General features: G+C 38.2%; 3 protein-coding genes across 3 annotated transcripts in view; 2 read left to right on the top strand and 1 right to left on the bottom strand.

The window, feature by feature from the left end:
* Positions 1-1,509: 1,509 nt before the first annotated feature.
* Positions 1,510-16,608, top strand: man1b1b (mannosidase, alpha, class 1B, member 1b). Its single transcript, XM_063018052.1, has 14 exons — positions 1,510-1,761; positions 4,371-4,492; positions 5,392-5,500; positions 5,593-5,687; positions 6,419-6,546; positions 6,988-7,082; positions 7,208-7,387; positions 7,775-7,923; positions 8,071-8,259; positions 9,290-9,480; positions 10,331-10,451; positions 10,945-11,139; positions 11,616-11,747; positions 12,829-16,608. The coding sequence occupies exons 2-14, from the start codon at positions 4,391-4,393 to the stop codon at positions 13,033-13,035; spliced, it is 1,893 nt and encodes a 630-aa protein (XP_062874122.1). The 5' UTR covers positions 1,510-1,761; positions 4,371-4,390; the 3' UTR covers positions 13,036-16,608.
* Positions 12,897-19,251, top strand: part of noxa1 (NADPH oxidase activator 1) — a 27,009-nt gene continuing 20,654 nt past the window's right edge. Inside the window, exon 1 of the mRNA XM_063018053.1 lies at positions 12,897-12,916. The gene's annotated coding sequence lies outside the window, so the exon portion shown is untranslated. The remainder of the gene's footprint in view (positions 12,917-19,251) is intronic.
* The window catches only part of dpp7 (dipeptidyl-peptidase 7), a 9,066-nt gene continuing 6,429 nt past the window's right edge, over positions 16,615-19,251 (bottom strand). The window contains exons 8-13 of the mRNA XM_063018055.1: positions 19,008-19,068; positions 18,735-18,853; positions 18,054-18,210; positions 17,609-17,673; positions 17,436-17,506; positions 16,615-17,001 (exon numbers count right to left, since the gene is read on the bottom strand). Coding sequence (XP_062874125.1) covers positions 16,908-17,001; positions 17,436-17,506; positions 17,609-17,673; positions 18,054-18,210; positions 18,735-18,853; positions 19,008-19,068 — 567 coding nt within the window. The 3' untranslated portion in view covers positions 16,615-16,907. The remainder of the gene's footprint in view (positions 17,002-17,435; positions 17,507-17,608; positions 17,674-18,053; positions 18,211-18,734; positions 18,854-19,007; positions 19,069-19,251) is intronic.

The raw sequence follows: 19,251 nt of genomic DNA, 5'->3' as shown, positions 1-19,251 counted from the left end.
AGCAGGTGTTGGGGAGTTACATTTCATTGAGGGACACATGAACTCCAATATGTACTGTGAAATACTGAAGCAGAGCATGATCCCCTCCCTCCGGAAACTGGGTCGCAGGGCAGTGTTCCAGCATGATAATGACCCCAAACACACCTCTAAGACGACCACTGCTTTATTGAAGAGGCTGAGGGTAAAGGTGATGGACTGACCAAGCATGTCTCCAGACCTAAACCCAATAGAACATCTTTGGGGCATCCTCAAGCGGAAGGTGGAGGAGCGCAAAGTCTCGAATATCCGCCAGCTCCGTGATGTCGTCATGGAGGAGTGGAAAAGCATTCCAGTGGCAACCTGTGAAGCTCTGGTAAACTCCATGCCCAGGAGAGTTAAGGCAGTTCTGGGAAATAATGGTGGCCACACAAAATATTGACACTTCAGGAACTTTCACTAAGGGGTGTACTCACTTTTGTTGCCGGTGGTTTAGACATTAATGGCTGTATATTGAGTTATTTTGAGGGAAGAATAAATTTACACTGTTATATAAGCTGCACACAGACTACTTTTCATTGTGTCAAAGTGTCATTTTGTCAGTGTTGTCCCATGAAAAGATATACTTAAATATCTGCAGAAATGTGAGGGGTGTACTCACTTTTGTGATACACTGTATATATAATGTATATATACATATGAATCTTATGCAACCGTTAGAAAATGGTTTGGCTAAAACATCTAGATATTATAAATAGGAAGGGTGATCACATGCTGTTGGCCAAAAATTATGTGATTAAGTATTTATTGGGAAAATAATTCAGATTATTTCATAAAATTCAGATGAACTAATAAAATTATTACGTTGATGCACAGCTGATGTGACATTTACAGCTTTGACACGTCTATGGGCAGTGATAGCTCTGTGGTTAAGGTACTGGACTAGTAATCAGAAGGTTGACTGTTTAAGTCCCACCACCACCAAGTTGCCACTGCTGGGCCCCTGAGCAAGGCCCTTAACCCTCAACTGCTCAAAAGTCGTGTTCAGTCATTACTGTAAGTCGCTTTGGATAAAATCATGCCGTAAATGTCTACAGTAAAAATAATCTACTTATAATTTTTTTCACAGAATTGTAGTTTAGCTTTCCCCCATTTCTTTTGAAAAACTTTAATTCACCATGATTATGATAAGCTCTTTAAGGAACAACTCTGATATGCTCATAATGGTATTCAAATCAGGAGACTCATTTACTTTAAATCTGTGACTAAAGAATGTGACTGTACATTACCGCGGCTGTTATTGTTAAGGAAATATCATCAGGAGGTGTTTCAAAATGCGTCCTTCTGTCTATGGAAGTGCACTAGATAGAGTACAATGTGCTCGCTTCTGCACTTTCTGTAGTGCACAACTATAGGGCTCCAGTAGAGATTTGGTTGCTGGGTGTTGATTGGTTGCTGGGGTAGCGCTGCCTCATAAGAATTTGTATCCTAGCCACTCGTGATTAGAGCCACTAGATCAGGTGAGAGTGTGACAGTGGGAGCGCTAAATGACACGTCTGTTGTAGAGAAGTCGTGCTCAAGGCTGCGGGATGGCTGGACGTCTGTATTTGTGCATTTTCTAAAATGCAGACACGCACTTTGACGTTTGCTGAGTGTTTCTGGTGACTTGGTTATGGTGGGAGCGAGGTAGGCCGTGTCATGCCTGGGACTGGAGTGAGATCCTGAGCTGGTCAGGCTGAGCTCTGCTCCACTGTTGCTGTTCAGGGGAAGTATTTTAACAGGAAGGTAAGTTCACTTTGCTTAAACTAAATAATAATATTGTCGATAAACGTCTTTGAAAGGTTTTAAATTTTTCTAGCTACAGCTGTGGGACACTATTTTTGCCCTCATATTGCGATACTTTGCAAAGATGCACGATATTTATCGTATTGCAGACTGTTTTAACATTAATTCTTTTTTTTTTTATATATAAGAAAACAAGTCTTGGACGTGGGCGAACTAAATGTATGCAATTAATTTACATCACAGTATTCTGTGCATTTTATGTATTTTTAACTGGTTTTGCAGCTGCACTTAAGTGTGATGGAGGTAGCATCTGGACTGATGAAAACGTGATGGATGGATGGATGGTTGGATACTTTATTAATCTCGAAAGAAATTAAGTTTTTCCTGCATATGAGTCTTAATTTGTTTAACTTGGGCTGTTTATTCATTTATTTTTGTGTGCATTTGAGCAAGAAAACTGGAGTACCCGCTGGAAACCCATTAGGAGGACATGCATTTATTAGGCATGTTAAAACTGTTGCCTTTCTATCCATATCGAATAGGGATGTCATAAATACTGCAGGTACCCTCTCCTCTAGAGCTTATTTATTAGGATTTTAACGTCATGTTTTGTATCTCCAATTCATCTCACTTGCACGTCTTTGGACTGTGGGAGGAAACCAGAGGATAACATGCAAACTCCACACAGAAAGGACCCAGACTGCCCTACCTGGGGATCGAACCCAGGATCATGAGGCGACAGTGCTACCCACCGTGCCGCCCTCCTCCAGAGCTTAAATTTTATCTACAAATTAAATGCTTACACAAAGTAGTAGCAGAGGACAGCAAAGCATTTTTCTAAACAGACATGCATTATATACTCCGGATTTAGGAGGTATTTAGACTTTATCGTGAATTTGAATGGATATAATTGCAAATTTTAATAATCGATCTACATTTACTATCCCATAATGAGTTTTAAAAAAAATATTTAAAAACAAAAACTGATATCTGTTTCTCATTAAAGTGTTCAGTCCCTTTGCTATGGCAGTTCAAAGTGTGTTGAGGTGCATCCTGATTTTTCTACTCTGGATTCTAAAAATTACTAAAATATTTGGAAATACTTGCCTTTTTGTACTTTTCATTTCTGCTTTAAAATGTAAACGAATGATTGACTGTAACTGTGATTGCATTTTGAGGAGCAGTACATCCTTGTGTGTGTGTGTGTGTGTGTGTGTGTGTGTGTGTGTGTGTGTGTGTGTGTGTGTGTGTGTGTGTGTGTGTGTGTGTGTGTGTGTGTGTGTGTGTGTGTGTGTGTGTGCATTTCCATTTAATAATGTAGTACAGTGGTTGAGATGATCAGCACCGAACATGATGGCACATTTGTTGTTGTTTTTTTTTTTTTATTTAGTTTTTGGTTTAGTCCCACATCCTTTCTGATTAACAGCTTAAGTTCAGGGTTACCACACTTCAATAGAGTGTATACACTATTGCTTGTTGTTACTGGATGGCCTAGGCATGTTACATTCACAGTAATAGGAAGCCCACATGTTTGCATAACAAATCAGGTAAACCAAGTCGGCCTTTGAAACAAAGACAGATTTAATCTGGATGTTTACATTTAATAGCTGTGTATTTAGTAAATCGTGAACACAAGCAAAAATGTGTCATTTTAAAAACTATACCTGCACTAATGTAGAAATAAGAGAAGATAAAAACAAAAGAAATAAAATAAACTTTTCAGTATGAACTTTTTTACAGGGAGCTACACTCAAGCACCGTGTCTCATTCACATTATGTAAACTAGGCAAAGCCAGTGTTTTACATTCTCATCCTCAACAAGAAAACACACCTTGGTAGCAGAGTCGAGGTTTGGATTTAAGGTTTCTACAACTAATTGAGAAAGTAGTCGGCCCTGACCAAAAGGGTTCTGTTTTAAAATGATGGGTTCACATCAGCTCCTTGTTGGTGATGTTTCTGTCTATAATGAGGCATTAAAAGACATACTTGGCATGTACATTAGTCTGAGCCATAGTGTATCTATGTTATTTCTTTTGGTCTTTCCATTGTGTTGGAGCAGTAGATGGAGTGGCCCTATAAATGAGGTTAACACCCCTAGTCAAATTCAGTGTACCTCCTGTACAGAAAACGATTTTTAATTCTATATATTTGCAGTAAAATTGGCAGAAAATGAAATAATTCAATTACATTGACAAGCACCTCTGTACTGGATTTCCCTTTGTGAAGACAATATGGTCCTCTGCCAACTGATTAGTCTGAGGTTTCTTTTTTTTATATATATATAATTTAAGTTCAATTTATGAACAGAAGGACAGCTAGTTAAAAAAATCTATATTTTTATATATAAATGCATAACATCTAGCAAAGTCAATAAATATCTCACAAAGAAAAAGCAAACATCATTCAGTGAATCAGAATATTGGGTGTGAGACATATTACAGCTGAGATTAAAAAGCTTAAAAGTTCTGCAGGGCGAGGCAAACTGGGCAAAGTGTAATTTCATTGCCATCTTCCCACTCAGCCATGCTGAACATGAACAGGCTTTGCTAGACCTACTGGAAATCTGTGATATGGTTTTTAAACAGCCTGTCTGGTTCTTCTACCTTTAGGGAGAGACTGAGACTGCAAAATGCTGTCTCAGGGCAAAAAGGATTTTGTCTCTCTGACAGTAGGTGGAAATGAAGGTGGAAATTATACAAATGGAAAACAGCGCAAGCTGTCTTACTGGCGGGTAAGGAGACCTCCGAGATAATGAAATGCTCATTTGATCTACGTACACTGTTACAGATACACTATTTGGACAAAAGTATTGGGACACCCCTTCTATTTTTTTAATTCATGTGTTTCAACCACAACAGTTGCTAACAGGTGTAAAAAATCAATTACATAACGGAAATGATATGCTTCCAACTTTGCAGCAACAATTTAGGGAAGGCCCTTTCCTCTTCCAGCGTGGCTGTGCCCCTTTGCACAAATCAAGGTCTATAAAGACATGAAGAAAAGCTCAGTTTAAAGAAACACCAGTGGCCTGTACAGGGCCCTGACCTCAGTACCAATGAACAGCTATGTAATAAACTGGAATGTCAATATCAAGGCTTTCATGACCAACATCAGTGTCCAGCCATACAAATTCTCCTGACTGAATTGGCACAAATTCCCACAGACATACTTCAATATCTTGTGAGAAGCCCCCCCAGAAGAGTGGCTGTTGTCTTTTCTTACCATCTGTTCGAATCTACCTGTAGATTTATTTATTATCATTTATTAAATGTGCATGATTGTGCATGTGCGTGTTATATATCAGTGATGATATATCTCTGTACAGGAGAGAGGGGTCGGGGTGGGAATAAACCAGAGTGTGAAAACCCTAAGTGGCATTGCAGACAAGATGTTATGCCCCAAAAAGAAATTATCTTGATGCTTTAAACAAAGCTAGATTCAGGTGCACCACTGTGCACTTTTTGTTGCCTCAGTGTACAAATTGTGTCATGAATTATTTTTAACTAAGGATTTGAATCAGTCATTGTAAGGTAGAGTTGCAGTGAAAGTATACATTGAAATGTCAGTTGTTGGATGTTGTCTAGTCTTGCGCTGGTATTGCATTGTTTTGCATTTATTTTCATCCTGTAGAAGTGGAATCAGCTTTCACGCTTGCAACGAAGTCTTATCCTGTTTGTTCTGGTTTTGCTCCTTTTCACTGTCATTGTTGCATATCTCAGATTCTCAGCACCTTTAGAAGGTACGTATGACTTTTTTTACATCTTTTAACCATTTATAACAAGCTAGTCATTGATCAGCATTGTTGCTTTACTGTTGCTGTTCTTTTATTAGAATATAAAGGCAGGGACGGTGGTGGGGTGGAGCTGCCATATGGCGAAGAGCTGCGGGATCAGAGTAAAGGATCTCTGCATGAGCCACCTTTAGAGGTTTGTCATCAGTTTATGAGTATAAACTACTAACTTAAATACTTAGTATAAAGGAAGGTCTTTAGTCATTGTTTAAGAAAAGCTTGAGATTCAGCACATTAAACAGCCTGAGGAAGTTTAATTTACCATCAGGATGCTGGTACAGGATTCCCCCCCAGACACAGTCAGTTATGTCTGTGTAGACACGCAGCCGGCCTATAGCACACCTGAGATTCAAACCTGGATCTCGGCAGTAGTGGGCTAACATAATAATGTGTGCCACCTGATCGCTTCTGCATTGTTTCTCATGTATAACTTCCATGCTTTTCAAGCAGGACAACAGACTAGCACACGCCCTCTCTAACACTTGTAAAGCCATCAAGCTCTTCTTCATAAAACCGCAATACAAATGAGAGAACACTCTGTACTACAAGTATTCCTCAACCAGCCAGTAGGAGTTACTTCCCAACCGACCATCCCATTCGCAATGTACAACTGTATTTGTAGAGCACCTGACCAGGTTAATGCAACCACTGAGACTTAAAATTCATAACTCTAATCTTGTCCAGTCTGCTGTGACCATGAATGTATCATTTTCTGCTGATGAGTTTCTTTTATTAGTTGTATATATGTATATTGATTGATCTGACCATTGTATGCAGTACTTGAGGAATTGAATATGATATTCAGACCAAAATGTTTTGTGTGTGTTATTGTTAAAATGAGCTTTGTCACTTTCTTTTCTGAACCAGAAAAAGGGATATCAAAGGAGAGGACCACCTCTTCTGCAGAATCGTGTGTTCAGTAAGAAGAATGGCTCAGAACCTCAGGGAGTGGCAGCCGAGATCACAGAGTTTTTTAAGAGCAAGTCACGTATCGGGTAAGACTACAAAAGACAAAATGCTTTGACTGCTTTCCAGATTTCATACAGCAGAGGTCAGAGTATCGGCAGTGCTATCGGCCAACCGGGCTTCTACATAGATGTAATTAGCTATGTCTGGAGACGGGAGGGTCAAAGCTAATCATGCTGGACAGACTGGTTAATAGCACTGCTGAGATTTGAACCCTGGATCCACAGATCTCAACAGTAGTAGGCCAGCGTACTTTACCAATGTGCCACCCGAGTGCCCTAATAATGTACATTTCATTCAAAAAATCTAAATTGTAACTCGCAGCAGTGGGTATGGCTGGCATAGGTAAACTGGAATGAAATAGACCATCCTGTTTAGCAGGCAAATTTATTCTAAAGCAATGTTGTCTTATCTTGAGAGGTTGTATTCTATGTACACACTGTCAGTTTCATTTTCTGTGTTGCTTGTAGTTGGGCTGATACTGTGATCAGTCCTGGCACAAAATCAAGTGATGGGCAGAAAGAGAATGCAGCTGAACTGGATGACTCTGTGGAATGGCAACTAGGTCTGTATTAATGCTTTCCCACTTCTCTTATGTTTGGCTTGTTTAGACACATAGTGAAAACCATCTGGAATATCACAGTTCTGTGTTCTTTGTTTGTTTTTTCTTTATTTTATTGATTTTCTTAGCGGAAAGCAGGCAGGAGGCAGTGAGAAAAGCTTTCCAACATGCATGGAAAGGTTATAAGGATTTTGCCTGGGGGCATGATGAGCTCAAACCCATTTCAAAGTCGTATTCGGAATGGTTCGGGCTGGGGCTGACCCTTATTGATGCACTGGACACAATGTGGATTATGGGTCTCAAAAAAGGTAAACAAGTTGTGCTCATGTTTGAGGTGAAGGGGTTGGGGATTGCAGAGGTCCTGGATTAGGTTGGTGTCCATTCCAGATTGTGTTACTGTAGTGTGCTTAGTGATTTGAGGCCAGACTAATCATAACCCTGACCAGGATAAAAATTAATGTGGCTTATAACCATTTTTGCATTTTGCACTTCTGAGTAACACGTCATTACAGTGTAGGTATAGCAGAACAGTATATAGCAGCCTATAGTTAAAGCACTTCACTGGTTTAAGACTCAAGCAGAGTTAATTGTGGTGTGATTGTGGTACTGATAGAAATATAATTACATAATATTAATAATCTGACAAACTAAGAATTTTGCAGACTACATATTTCTGAAATGGTTTTCTCTGACAGAGTTCATGGAGGCAAGGCAATGGGTGGCTGAAAATCTCTCATTTAATAAGAACGTGGAAGTGAATCTGTTCGAGAGCACTATTCGCATCCTGGGAGGTCTGCTCAGCACTTACCATCTGACTGGTGATGAGCTTTTCCTGGAGAAAGCTGTGAGTGTTTGAGAGAACTGTAAGATGTGCTTTGCACCATGAGGTGCCTCCTCCATTCCTTCTGCCACTTAAGCCCTAGACTATAAAAATGAAAAAGCTTTAAGACTTTTTAAAGTTTCTTAATCCTTCTTGTGTGTGATAATGCAGAAAGACATTGGATCCAGGCTGATGCCCGCCTTCAAAACGCCGTCAAAGATCCCGTACTCGGATGTAAACATCGGTACCGGCACGGCTCACCCGCCACAGTGGACCACCGACAGCACTGTGGCCGAGGTCACCAGCATTCAGCTGGAGTTCAGAGAGCTCAGTCGCCTCACTGGAGACCCCAAATACCAGGTGAGTGGTGTGGGTACTAAAAATCTTTGAATGTAGGTAGTGAACCATGTGATTGGTGCAAATTAATTTGTACATATTAGTAAAATATACACAAGATGCGTCTTACAAAGGAGAAGAAAGATTTTGATTTAAAATTCAAAACATCTATTTATTTAATGCATCTTTACCATTTATTGAACTCTGTCTAAATTCTCATAATTATTAAATCCTATAAAATTAATTTCTGCATTTCCAATTACCCAGCTGTATCTTTCTTCAACTGCTGCAGACCCCTGCCCTGACCAAGAAGGGGCTGTACCAACCCAACACACGTCCCTTCTGACACATGCAATTGCCAACCGCTTCTTTTCACCTGTTTTTTTTTTTTTTTTTTTTTTCATAGTTTTCTTTTTTTTTTTACTTTAATAAAACCGGGTTGCAGTTGGGTTTTCAATATAGTGCTTGTACTGTTTAACTCTAGTGGCTATTCTGTCTGACCAATCAATGCCCTGCGCTTCCTCTTGCTCCTCCCATACATACAGCCTGCTTCAGTATGCTTGTGTTTGTGCCTGATTTGCCATTAAAAAAAAAAGATAAGGTACGGCACGGATAGTTCTGGATTTGGATGCGTACGGCATTGTACTGTACGGGTACAATTCAACTGAAGGGGGCTTAACACAACTGGTGTTGACTGGTGTTGTGAAGACACATTTTATGCAAATATAAAATAAATCTGAAGATCTTATTAAAAAACATTTAATTGAATTCTAAATTAAACAGGTGTACTGTGGCCTTTTATAGCTTCTAGCTTCAGGTAACTATTTTGTAGTGAAATTTGAACAGTAATGTCAATCTAAATGATTTAGTTCAACCTGTATGATTCTAAATGAATGTCACATGACTGATTGGCTGCTTGATGTGCTTTTTCTCCCAATTAGCATTGTTCTTATTTATTTGTCTATGTGAAGTTGAATTACCAGTAATTGTTTTGCTTTGCTGCAGTAGCCAAACACGATTAGATTTATTGTTTCCGGCCCCCGTTCCTCTCTAGGATGCTGTGATGGAGGTGATGAAGAAGGTGCACAACCTGGATGGGAAGCATGACGGCCTGGTACCCATGTTCATCAACACCAACAACGGGAAGTTTACCCACTTGGGCATGTACACACTAGGAGCCAGGGCTGACAGCTACTACGAGTATCTGCTGAAACAGTGGATCCAGGGAGGCAGGAAGGAAACTGAGTGAGTCAGCTCTGTGTTTTTCTCAGCATGTAGCATGAGTCTGGATTATACAACATGCTTTCACAAGCCAGAAACATTAATTCCCTCTCTGTTTGATCCTCTCAGCACTCGCCTGACTCTTGACATTTATAAGTGTGATTAAACAAGACGGGGTCTCTGTACCTTTCCACATCGGGCACTGTTAGATAACACTTTCCCCTAAGTAACAGGCTCAGTGTGAATAATTTTACATTTATATGTGAGCCAGTGATGATTGAGAGATTTATCACATGGTTACAGTCAGGTTGTTACATTTTTATCTCCTGTAATACAGACAGGTATTTAATGTGACTTATTGTACCACAGTTGGGCCGCACGGTGGCTCAGTGGGTAGCACAGCAAAAAGGTCCTGGGTTCAATTCCCAGGTGGAGTGGTCCAGGTCCTTTCTGTGTGGAGTTTGCATGTTCTCCCCGTGTCTGCGTGGGTTTCCTCTGGGAGCTCCGGTTTCCTCCGGGAGCTCCGGTTTCCTCCCACAGTGCAAAAATGTAAAATTGAGGTGAATTGAAAATACAAAATTGTCCATGACTCTGTTTGACATTAAAAGACTTGAACTGATGAATCTTGTGTAACCAGTAACTACCCGTCCTGTCTTGAATGTAACCAAAGTGTAAAACATGACGTTAAAATCCTAACAAATGAATTAATAAATAAATAAATAAATAAATAAAAAATAAAAAATAAACTTAAAAAGCTAACCAGATAGATAACTTAAACATGAGCAGCTGTTGTTGGTGGGATTTAATTAAATTTAATAAAGGAAACCAAACGTTTGATATGAGTTAAATTGATGATATTGATCACTGTATCCAGGTTGTTGGAGGACTATCTGCAGGCTGTGGATGGAGTTCAAAAAAACCTGGTAAAGAAGTCTGCTCCCCTTGGCCTTACCTTTGTAGGGGAGCTGTCCTATAGACGCTTCAGCCCCAAGATGGTAAGTCACAATACTTTATAACAATAATGCCAGTGATACACCACACAAAACTAATTCATTTATCTGATTACTGCATAACTCACACAACTCACACACACACACATTGTTATTAGTTTAAGAGTGTAGTGTTGTGCATACAGGTTTAGTTTACTCTGATTTAGTCGCTTTTAAACGCTATTACAAATCTAAATAAACCACTTTTCATTTTTCCATTACTTTAACAAAATCCCACTTAAACAATTTCCCCCCAACTGAGTCATGCTTATAGTTTTATTTTCCATATTCTAATAACATTTGCCTAGTGCAAAGCGTAAATTTCAAATCTGTACACATTCCTGTATTATCAATGATACTCTGAGTGATTCTTTAGTTAAATGCATTAATCAGGTGATGCAACAAAAATTTTCTAATTCAGTTTCTACATTTGAAAGCTCACTGTGGTTGTGTCAAAGGCCAAGCACGAGAGTGTTAATGATTTATTTATCTCCCTCAGGACCACTTGGTGTGTTTCCTGCCAGGCACACTGGCTCTGGGGGCGCACAACGGCCTGTCAGCAGAACACATGGAGCTGGCCAAACAGCTGATGGAAACCTGCTACCAGATGTATGCACAGATGGAGACGGGCCTGAGTCCTGAGATCGCACACTTCAACATGGACGCAGCCGGCACACATGATGTGATCGTTAAAGTTAGTGTCTCTTTATCACTTGAGTAGCACATTGGCTAAAACAAAATGTTTTTAAGGTTGTAAGGAGCACACCTGAGCAGTAGCTTGAGGTCTGTGCTCTTGCTGAAATGATGTTGCATCACTTTGTGGGTGTTCATTTAAACTGTTGAATCCGGACTGAGCAATAATGATGAAATATTCTATTGTGTAAATCATATTTAAACTATTTAAAAATGTTTCATATTTGTTACAATGAGAATATACAGGGGTTGGACAATGAAACTGAAACACCTGTCATTTTAGTGTGGGAGGTTTCATGGCATTTCCAAGACGAATTGACGCTGTATTGGCCGCAAAAGGAGGCCCTACACCATACTAATAAATTATTGTGGTCTAAAACCAGGTGTTTCAGTTTCATTGTCCAAACCCTGTAGTTGTTAAGTAAATATGACTGTTCTATATTTTCTTCTTCAACACTTGTGGTTGTTTGTCCACAGCCTGCAGACAGACACAACCTGTTACGGCCGGAGACTGTGGAAAGCCTTTTCTACCTGTACCGATTCACCAAGGACAAGAAGTACCAGAGATGGGGATGGGAGATCCTACAAAACTTCAATAAATACACACGGGTGAGTAGTGCAGATCATAAGTAATGTCGTTTGATGAAGTATTTGTAACGTATAAGACAGGTTACAGTTTCCCAATCCAGCAGGTGAAACCAAAGCCAAGCTGATAGTGTTTTAGTAGCTTTCATCAGGGTTTGTTAGACTAAAGATAACAAATACAGAGCTGATTTCTCCTTCATGTTGACAATGTTTGTTGTTTTTTTATATTTTTACTTAATAATTTTACTTAAAGAATTGACACTATCAGACATTTACCCACAATTGATCATCTAGATCAGTGGTCCCCAACCACCGGACCGCGGACTGGTACTGGGCCACACAGAAAGAATAAATAATTAGAGATCGCTACAAAAGCAATTCAGTTTCTCGTTGCAGTGAAAAAAGCTCAGCATTCACACTGATTTTTCATTCTATAGTCCTTCTATTTTAAATTCTCTCGCCCCCGCCATGTAATTATATCTTATATGAAACTGTGGTGCCATAGGTTGGGGACCGCTGATGTAGATGAAAGGCCACCACTTCCACTGAGGATCTAGTGACCTCACTGCTAAAACATTTATTAGCCACCCCCCTCCTTCCCCATACAGTTTGATCAAACACTTCAGTTGCTTACACTATAATTAAAGTTAATTTTGCTGGTGTTGTAGGTTGATTAGTTTTTTTTATTATAGCATTGAACAGTGACAGTGTTTGAAGTGTGGGCTACAATTTGTCTAGAAAATGTTTTTCTACAAACTTATCTATTTTAGTTTAGTAGAATGTAACTTGACTGTAAATCAAAGCCAAAACTAATTATTCTTTCAACAAGTAGTCCTGTTTCTGCAAAAATTAATTAGACCAAGAACAGACCAAACGTTACATTTATAATGTTATAGTTTATTGAAATATTTAAGGTTTACTGACCACCCCAACAACTCCCCTAGATATCTGTTGCTTGTGTGTTCATACTATTTTTATTTGGATTTTGTCTTTATGGATAAAATTAAGGCCCCCCTGCCCTTTTTTCCAATCAATAGACCATTTCTTTAACATTAGTCTGTACGCCCTATGGTGCCTTGATTCTAAAACAGCTTTGTTCTCACAGGTTGAATCAGGTGGTTATACCTCCATTAATAACGTGCAGGACCCAGCCTCTCCCAGTCCAAGAGACAAGATGGAGAGCTTCTTCCTGGGTGAGACACTCAAATATTTCTACCTGTTGTTTTCAAACGACCCCGACCTCATAAACCTGGACAAGTACATCTTTAACACAGAGGCCCATGCTCTGCCCATATGGCCACAAGCAGAGTGATGGGTGACAGTACACACGCTTCTCTCAGGGCTTTACAAAAGAATCTCTGTAAGTGACTTTGTCTAAACTGCCATGTTTCTATTCAACTCTGGGTGTGAGATTTTGTTTTTGTAAATAACTGGAGGCATGTGATGAGTGATTGTATTAGCTTTTTATAAAAGAGAATCTATGTAGAGATTTATTGTCTGTAAAAAGGGGATGATATCGCAGTGTGAGTCTTTTAAAAGTTCATAAGGAATTGGTTTAATTTATAAGCTCGAGAACGTTTACACAGTTTTCCAATTTCCCAAACGTAGTTGAGACATGTCTGGTGTTTGTTATGAAGCTGATGTTCTCCACATTCAGCCTGAATTCATTCATATAAACCACAGCTACCAGTTTACAACACAAAGTTTAAAATAAGCTTACATAGAGCATTAACTGTATCACTTCAGGGATCCTTATTTCAGGCTAATGACCAATTAAAGCTCAAATTAAAAGCCTCGCATTCTGGCTAAAAAATGAGACATATTCTCACGGTATTGACTCTTGCAAAACTGGGAACCACTTTTGTGTGTTGCTAGTAAGCACAAAAATCATTTTTATATTTTATCTGTAGTGAAAAAAGCACCACGATTACACATTTCTCCTCCTGTTAGAGAGTAGTGCAATAAAATAAAAATAAATTATTGATCTTGATATCATATTAATTTTTTTTTTACAATTAGGTAAAACAACTTCTTATGTAAAACTTAATTTTCAAGTAGGTGTATTCACCTACTGTGTATTCACATTTTCAGATAATTTTCTGTAGACACATTGAAATAAAAGACATTACAGGTAGTACTGCTGTGTTCTAAACCACATCGCCAGTTCTGTGAGGAATTACTGAGAAACCAGATGTGCTTTGAATTGTGACACACACACACTAGTTACAGAAAAATATTTTAGACATTAATATTTAGTTACAGTGCAAAATAAGTCTAACCTTACACCCAACTAATCAGCCCACATTCAGTGTTTGTAGAAAAATAGTTTGCATTATTTTCCAGTCCTTAAAATCTTGTGCTTTAAATACAGTTGGATTAGTGATTAAATTTCTACATAATATAAAAACATTTAATTCTGTATGCTGTAAACTTTACAGCAATTCTGTTTTTTATATTCAGTGGGTCCGTGTGTTTACTCCTTGTACTCCAGGCTTCTGACTCAACTGTGATGTGTTGATAGTCTGAGCTACAGCACTGTAAAGCACAAAGTAGGCAGAAGGGAGGCAGGCAGGAATTATACTGTCACTATCCGCCCACTTAGTTAACCGTGTGCATCTGTGCAAGTCCAATTTAAACTGTGAATTATTTTGTACAGACTACAAGCACTTTATGGTGGTCCCACTTATTTGAAATGCTTGTTGTTAAATATTTCAGGTCCAAATCATCATGTGTTTTATATAATTTTTTTTAATATTTTCATATGTTGTAGCTTCAAAGAGTGGTGTATTACATGTTCTGTGATCACTTACAATCTTAGCTGTTATTTTCACAGGCTACTGCCATTCCTGCCTATAATTCATTTCTCTCACTGTGTTTTATTGTGTTGTTTGACTTTACTGATACACCATTTCTAATCAACCACATCTACTGGTAACTGGTGCAAAACTAAAAGAAAGCATATAGCTTTTTTCCATACAGACTTATTAATGCCATGCTTGCACTAGCAGCCAAATCCATCATCGTGCTTCACACTCATGGTATACCACAAGTTAGGGTTACGTTTCAGGCCTGAAGATGCTTTGATGTTTGTTTAAAGCAGCTGAGCTTTTAAGCGGTAAGCCGGATGGGACCAGCATGTGGTAAAATGTGACACAGTATTTCCAGTATGGCTTAAGAAGCAACATTCATACAATAACAGTTCAGCACAAGCTTATAGATTATGCAGTTATGGGACAAAAGCCTAAAGCTAGTGTTTTGGGTGCATCTACCAAACCCAGATTTATCCATATAAATGCCCACTTCATTATGCACAGTTTGTGTTATCATAATAAGCTTTATCTTATGTATCGAAGATTCAACATTTGAGTCCCATTGACATTCTGGGCTTTGCAAATGTCAGAAAAACTATTTTAAGCATGGCACCTTCCCTGTGCACCCAACAAATTCTATTAAAATGGCTTGCCAAGTTTGATGATGGCATTCTAATTCATCATAAAGTTAAGTTCTCACCAGTTTCCAACCTCATAAATGCTCTTGTAAATAAAATGAATCCTTGAGGAGCATTTCCAAAATTTAGAAAAAGCTGACCAGCAATCTGTTAAAGCAGCAAAAAAGAGCTCAACTGTAGATTAATCACCATAGTTGAACAATAAGACACTCAATAATAATGTAATAGTTCAAAGTCCAAAAATGTTTGGCCACATAGTGTCATTATGTTTAAACTGCTTTAAAATGGTTAGCAAGCTGTTTTAAGTAGTTTGTGAAATGGTTCAGTTTAGTACTTCAGAAGTTTGTAAATGATTTTTATAAGGTGGTGTTGGAACATGTTTAGTTCCTGATTACAGCCAGTTAGTAATGATGAATATGACTGTTTTGCTTGTGTTGTATGTGACTGAAAACTTGATGAAGTGTTCAGAGTCGATAAGGGCTACACAGACTGATCACCACCACATGATGTTGGTGTTTCTTTCTACTTGTGCCTTTACATCGTTCCTAAGCAATGACTTTTTGAGTATAAATAACTGTATATTTGTATTGAAATGTTTCTATTTTATGTATCCCAAATTAAGGATGAATTTTTAATGTTTGTAGATTTATTGTAAAGATAGAAAAATTCTGATTATTTATAATACTGAAAACTATCATTCGTGATCATTCGATTAGCTTATTTGTTATTTGTACATGGTAAGAGTTTACATTTTACAAACTTAATTAAGGGCTTTTGAAAATTTATTTGGGGCAAGTAATGAATGTCATTTAATATTTCGACCAAAAGCAATGCTATTTAAGTAACATTATGAAAACAAGGTTTTAAAAAAAATCTAACACATTCAAATTGACTTGGAATCTGTATTTCATGCAGGTAAAGGTGTAACGATACATTGCATGATACAGACCATTGATGCTTTATATTTTTAATACAGCCGCACAAACAAACTGTATTACGGTGAAACACTGCAGTTTATTGTACTTATCTTAACACAGTCCTATTTACACAGTCACAATGGTGTTTGAAATTAAACTGAACTAGTAAATGTACATGGTGTTCAGTACTGCCACATGATTTCAGTACATTTATACAGCTAGCAAAACCAAGGTGGCTTTACAAACACACACACCCCTTATCCACATTACATAAACCTGCATACACATAAGCCTTGTTCCACCCTTTACCCTTAAGGTGCGGCTTAATTGAGGGTGCAAGGGCGTAAAAATTTTTTTTAATTATCTTAACATTTTACACACATTTATATCTGAAGTCTGTTTCTATGGTTCAGATATTCCCTGCACTATCAGTTCTGTGTTTTGTTTAATGGTTGATCGTTTTGTAATTTGCGAAATCTGCTCAGAAAAGCTTTGTCAATAAACATTTCTACTTATAAAATCTGTGTAAGAGTTTGTACACTTTATTTAAACTTGTTTTACATGCTTCAAAAACACAGAAATAATGACATTATGAAAATGATGCATGGCATGCACAGATTCCACTACTAGTATTACTAGTACTGGACTGACTTCTGAATGTTTTATTTTTTATGCTGCGAGTTTTCTGTGGTGAAGTAGCTGACTGGATATTATCTTTTAGCTAGCTATCAGCTTTACACAGAACATTTTGATTAAAACAAAGATAAAAAGTACCAGTACTGATGAAATTTGAATCAGATAATACTTTTCAAGCCCCATTTATTCTCTTGACACGCTCACCCACTGAGCAATAATGGAGGCCTCTTGCTGGCGTGCCTTTACCACTGAGGCCGGGTCCGCCACGTTGGATGCCCTGTTAACCGTAACATTCCATTACAAACCATTACGTAAGTACAGCTCGTTTAAAAACAGTTTTGTGTTTAATACAACATTTACAGTAAGTGGAGGGTAGTTATAGGTTTGAATGATGTGGCACGCATTCCAATAAACATTTAATGACTAAGAAAATAGGACACCTTAATAGTTAAATTACCAGGATGATAAACAGATGGAGACTGAGATTAAAAATGCTTTATGTTCTCATGCTTCATCACAGCAGTCCAGCTAGCTAACAGCCTCTTATACAAAACAATTCTCAGTTTTATATTTTTCAGTTCAACATTAAAAGCAGTATTTCCAGTTTTATTTTTTTTTTTTTAGCCGTGTAATGTGTTACTTTACTGTAGTTCCGAGACAACGTCAAATCTCCCGTAAAGTTATTTTATCAATTTGAAGGAATCTGCTCACCTTAAATCTAGATGATGCGCTCCGTCAGCTATGTTGATTGCAATCAGAGACTCACTCAGTGACTTCCTGATCTAAAAGAACAGAATGTTATAACAATCACAAAATCTCACTACAGTACAACGTGTCATTTGAGTAAATACATTTTGTAAAGGGCAAAATTTTGAGTGCCTCACCCCTCCGTTGGCCCATGGATCCAGATCACCATTAGAGAAGATGATATTGCTGGCAGTTGAAAGGGCTGAAAATAATCATGTGCATTTATGTATTTATTTAGCTGCTACGTCCATCTCAAAGTCATGTTCATACAATAATTACTTTATTTATTCTAAGCATTTAGCTTGTTGATTCTACAAGAAAAAAAATACTATAAACCATGCAGATGTGTTCAAAGTTGTGGTTTTCCAAACCATGCACATTACACATATACAAACATAAGTACATGCTAAATAAAAAAATTGCCAAAGCATCTTTAGTGTCTGAAGTTTGCTTAGTGCAGGTAGAAACCAAATAAGCAGTAAAGGTGGAAAAAAAATTAAGGTATGAAAAAAAATCTGTACATTTATCTGAGTTTTTCTGTGACTTGCTGTGGTCCGAAGCTTATTAGCATGTTGTACTCACCATCACCCCAGTACTGAGTTTTGAGCCAGCCTGGCCGTGGCACCACACCCCATCGCTTCTCACAGTACTGTGCTCTCATACTCTCAGTAAAGGCCATGGGCGGGAACATGTCTGTCACATTGTTGCTTTCAAAGTACATCTCAACCTCTGTACACGACTAATAAACATCTAAAATTAGTTTTGCTTAAATACATTGATATGCTGTATACATATATTGTTTGAATATTTAAATGGAGGTTGAATCAATAGATTTGCAACAACTGTAGACTGATCTACATTAGAATTTATAGAATTTAACATTAATACACTAACCAATATAAAATAACTATCATGTTAATACTTCATTAACCACTAGGGCCGCAGCAAATCCAGTTCCACCAGGAAACACTGGCTGCAAGGCACAAATACCCTGGACAGGGTGCCAATCCATCACAGGGCTTTGTTCATCCCCTCCTTAGACACAGCCAGTCATGTCTGTGTAGATGCCCAGCCAGGCGACAACATGGCTAAGTTTCAAACCCAGATCTTAGCGATGGTGGGCATTTATAAGTTGAGCTGAATGATGAACATTATTTACTCCTACTGGCCTCAATTGAGTTCATCATTAATTGTAAAAGATAAGAGGAATTAAACAATGAGCACAAAAATAAGCACAAAAATCTACTAATAAATGTAACGAACCTGATAATCCCAGGCATAACTGTTGAAGCCGAGGCCACAGCCAGTAGGATCTGCACACTCCACATAGAGCGAGTACACATCATAGCAGCCCTGCTGGCCTGTTGAATTATACACAATACCTACAGAAAGACACCAGAAAGTCTTGTTAACATTTTACACACATCTAATCTCACTGTTTAGTGATTTAGTTTAATTCTGTATTATTCCTTCTTCAATACAAACATTTTATGTGCCAGTTAAGACTGAGGAACTGAGCACATCTGCTTTTCTTACCGACAGCATCTCTGAGAGCAGCGAGCACATCTGTTTTATTCAGCATGATTTCACACGCTACCTACAACACACACACACACACACACACACACACACACACACACACACACACACACACACACACACACCAACAACAACAACAACAGACACCACTGCACTGCTGAATAAAAAAAAAACTAAATGGTCAGATTTTGAACAACATTTTAGGTAACAATGGTGGTTAGAAGGTTAATAACAGGTTAAC

This window comes from Trichomycterus rosablanca, chromosome 21, assembly GCF_030014385.1.
Source record: "Trichomycterus rosablanca isolate fTriRos1 chromosome 21, fTriRos1.hap1, whole genome shotgun sequence".
NCBI lineage: Eukaryota > Metazoa > Chordata > Actinopteri > Siluriformes > Trichomycteridae > Trichomycterus > Trichomycterus rosablanca.
The sequence above is the reverse complement of the archived record's forward strand: the minus strand, read 5'-3'. Positions and strand labels throughout refer to the sequence as shown.